The following is a 2,885-nucleotide window of genomic DNA, read 5'->3' as shown; positions in this document are numbered from 1 at the left end:
TATATGCATGTATGTATGTATATATGTATGTGTGCCTGTATATATGTGAGAGTATAGTTTCACTGTAGTAGATTCAGTATGAAAATGAAACCATTAAAGTGAAAGTATCTGTCATTACAGTATCGAAATGTGATTATTTCAGTTTTGATACCAAAATAGTGGAATAGTTTCATTTTTAAAGTGAAAGTATTTGACATGAGTGTTTTTGTTTCACTTTTGACACGTAATACTTATATAGTGGAGGAGATATTATGTTGCTGTGGGCTCGAACTATGCAAGAAGTTAAAAAATTTTTTTGACTAAAACACAACCGGGATCGTAAGTAAGGCATGTGTAAAATTTGAATGAAATTGGTTGTGTAGTTCACACACACATTCTCATTTTTATATATAGATAGATGACTGTGGGGGTGATATTCCTTTTGTACATATCTATCATTGAGATGGTCTTGTAGAATTAACCTTCCAGTGAATTGAATCTGCCATAGATTTGATTAACTCATTATAGCCATTTCAGTTCTTTTATTGCTTATGTCATCTATAAAGACTTGAAATTCATATCACAATCACATTTTCCTATTTCTGAAATTTGATGCTATGTAGCTGTGTAAAAAAGGAATATTTGTTCTCAGGTATATAATACTTTAGTTACTCTCATTTTGATGTTTTATGAATCAGCACTTTTTAAAGTTGATTTTAGTTGTATCTTTTGTTATTAGATGATTTTTGCTATTCATCAATTATTCTTTCTCTTTACAATGCATGTACATATGTACCTGTGTATGTATTTGTTGTAATAAGATCTCCACTTCATTAATTTCTTTCTTGATTTCTTCATTAGGACATCTAAGAAAAAGAAATCAACTTCGGAAGTTGACTATAACCGCAGTACATCAGGTAAAAGGAATATTTTATTTTCATCTTCTTTATCATCATCTTTGCCATTCCTTTTATTTGTAACATTAAATAGTTTTCCTGCTTTTGTGTTTCTGTTATTTTGATAGTTTCTGTTAAAACATTGTTTATTTGGGTTGAAGCATTTAGAATAAATAATAAAAAAAACTTCCCAAAACAAAACAACAAAATCAAACCCAACCAATAAGGCAAAGTAACGGCAGTAATCTTAAAGTTTCTTTCTTCTTTTTCTTTCGTTTGTAGTCTTGGGTATAAGTAGGGTGAGGTCATTAGATTCTGCCCATGAAGGTAAGAAATCTTCAGCATGACATATATGGTATATCCAAAATATCTTGGAATCTAGCTAAATCCATTCCTTGGAATCTATGTAAATCCATTCTTGTCATTAATACTTAGCATGATTGATTTTTATTGTCTTTTTCTAAATCTTTTTCTTCTAAGCAGCTGACTGTTTTCTCTTTTACACTCCTGTCATGTTCTTATTTCAGTAAGGCTGCTTCCTCATTTATAAATTGTACATAAATATCAATATTATTATCTATGTGATTATAATAGGAAGCGCAATGGCCCAGTGGTTAGGGCAGTGGACTCGCAGTCATAGGATTGTGGTTTCGATTCCCAGACCTGGCGTTGTGAGTGTTTATTGAGCGAAAACACCTAAAGCTTCACGAGGCTCCGGCAAGGGATGGTAGCAAACCCTGCTGTACTCTTTCACCACAACTTTCTCTCACACTTACTTCCTGTTTCTGTTGTGCCTGTAATTCAAAGGGTCAGCCTTTTTACACTGTGTCACGCTGAATATCCCCGAGAACTACATTAAGGGTACATGTGTCTGTGTAGTGCTCAGCTACTGGCACGTTAATTTCACGAGCAGGCTGTTCCGTTGATTGGATCAACTAGAACCCTCGACGTCGTAAGCGACGGAGTGCCAACAATAACTGATTACCATATATTTATCATAACTATTGCTATCATTTACATCATTATTACTACTTTTAATCCCCAGTATAATTATGACCACCAACTCCATTCTCATAACTATTACATTCATTATAAACACCTGCATCATTAACAACCTTGCTATCAGCACATTCATAATCTTCATTCTCATAACAACTGTCATAATTGTACCTTCATCAAAATATTTTGCAGTATACATTGGATAGAATATATGCTAGGTTTGTTAAGGAGGGCCATGAATTTTTTGAGTTTAAGATATGTCCTTCTATCCTCTCTTTCACACTCAACTGTGGGTGAGGCATTGAGTTATTTAGACCTTTCTTTAAATGCTTTGTTGTGTTTATGTAAACATTTTAAGGCCTGCTCAAGTCTGGTAATAAGTAATTTGTTTCTTGTTGTAAATATTTGGTATAATTTTTCTATACATTGATCACATCTACTTCCCTCTGCCTGATATGATTTAACTGTACTGATTATTTCCCACTCTGTAGTATAGCTATGGTTCTTGTCTTTAATCGACCAGATTCATTTGCTTAGGCTCATACTTTTCATCTTATTTCTATCCCTAAATGAACTGCTTCTTCCATTCTTTTAATTCCATTGTATATATATTTACATCTATCTATTTATCTATCTATCTATCTATCTATCTATCTATCTATCTATCTATCTATCTATCTATCTATCTATTTATCTATCCCTTTCGCTCTCTCTCTCTCTCTCTTTGTGTGAGCTGGCCCCTGTATAGGAGTATGTCCTTCTCTCGGAAATGATTTTGCATAATACACCATTTTGAGTGTGGCCATTGCCAGTACCGCCTGACTGGCCTTCGTAGGATTTTTGAGCGAGATCGTTGCCAGTGCCCCTGGACTGGCTCTTGTGCAGGTGGCACATAAAATACACCATTTTGAGCGTGGCCGTTGCCAGTACCGCCTGACTGGCCTTCGTAGGATTTTTGAGCGAGATCGTTGCCAGTGCCCCTGGACTGGCTCTTGTGCAGGTGGCACATAA

At 34.8% G+C, this 2,885-nt stretch overlaps 1 protein-coding gene across 1 annotated transcript in view; it reads left to right on the top strand.

Annotated features, from left to right (window-relative positions):
* Positions 1 to 1,257, top strand: part of LOC106882224 (mitogen-activated protein kinase kinase kinase 15) — a 91,116-nt gene extending 89,859 nt beyond the window's left edge. Inside the window, exons 17-18 of the mRNA XM_052978403.1 lie at positions 841 to 896; positions 1,158 to 1,257. Of these exons, the coding sequence (XP_052834363.1) occupies positions 841 to 896; positions 1,158 to 1,222 (121 nt within the window). The 3' untranslated portion in view covers positions 1,223 to 1,257. The remainder of the gene's footprint in view (positions 1 to 840; positions 897 to 1,157) is intronic.
* Positions 1,258 to 2,885: the final 1,628 nt, after the last annotated feature.

Source organism: Octopus bimaculoides, chromosome 2, assembly GCF_001194135.2.
Source record: "Octopus bimaculoides isolate UCB-OBI-ISO-001 chromosome 2, ASM119413v2, whole genome shotgun sequence".
NCBI classification, from domain to species: Eukaryota; Metazoa; Mollusca; class Cephalopoda; order Octopoda; family Octopodidae; genus Octopus; species Octopus bimaculoides.
The sequence above is the reverse complement of the archived record's forward strand: the minus strand, read 5'-3'. Positions and strand labels throughout refer to the sequence as shown.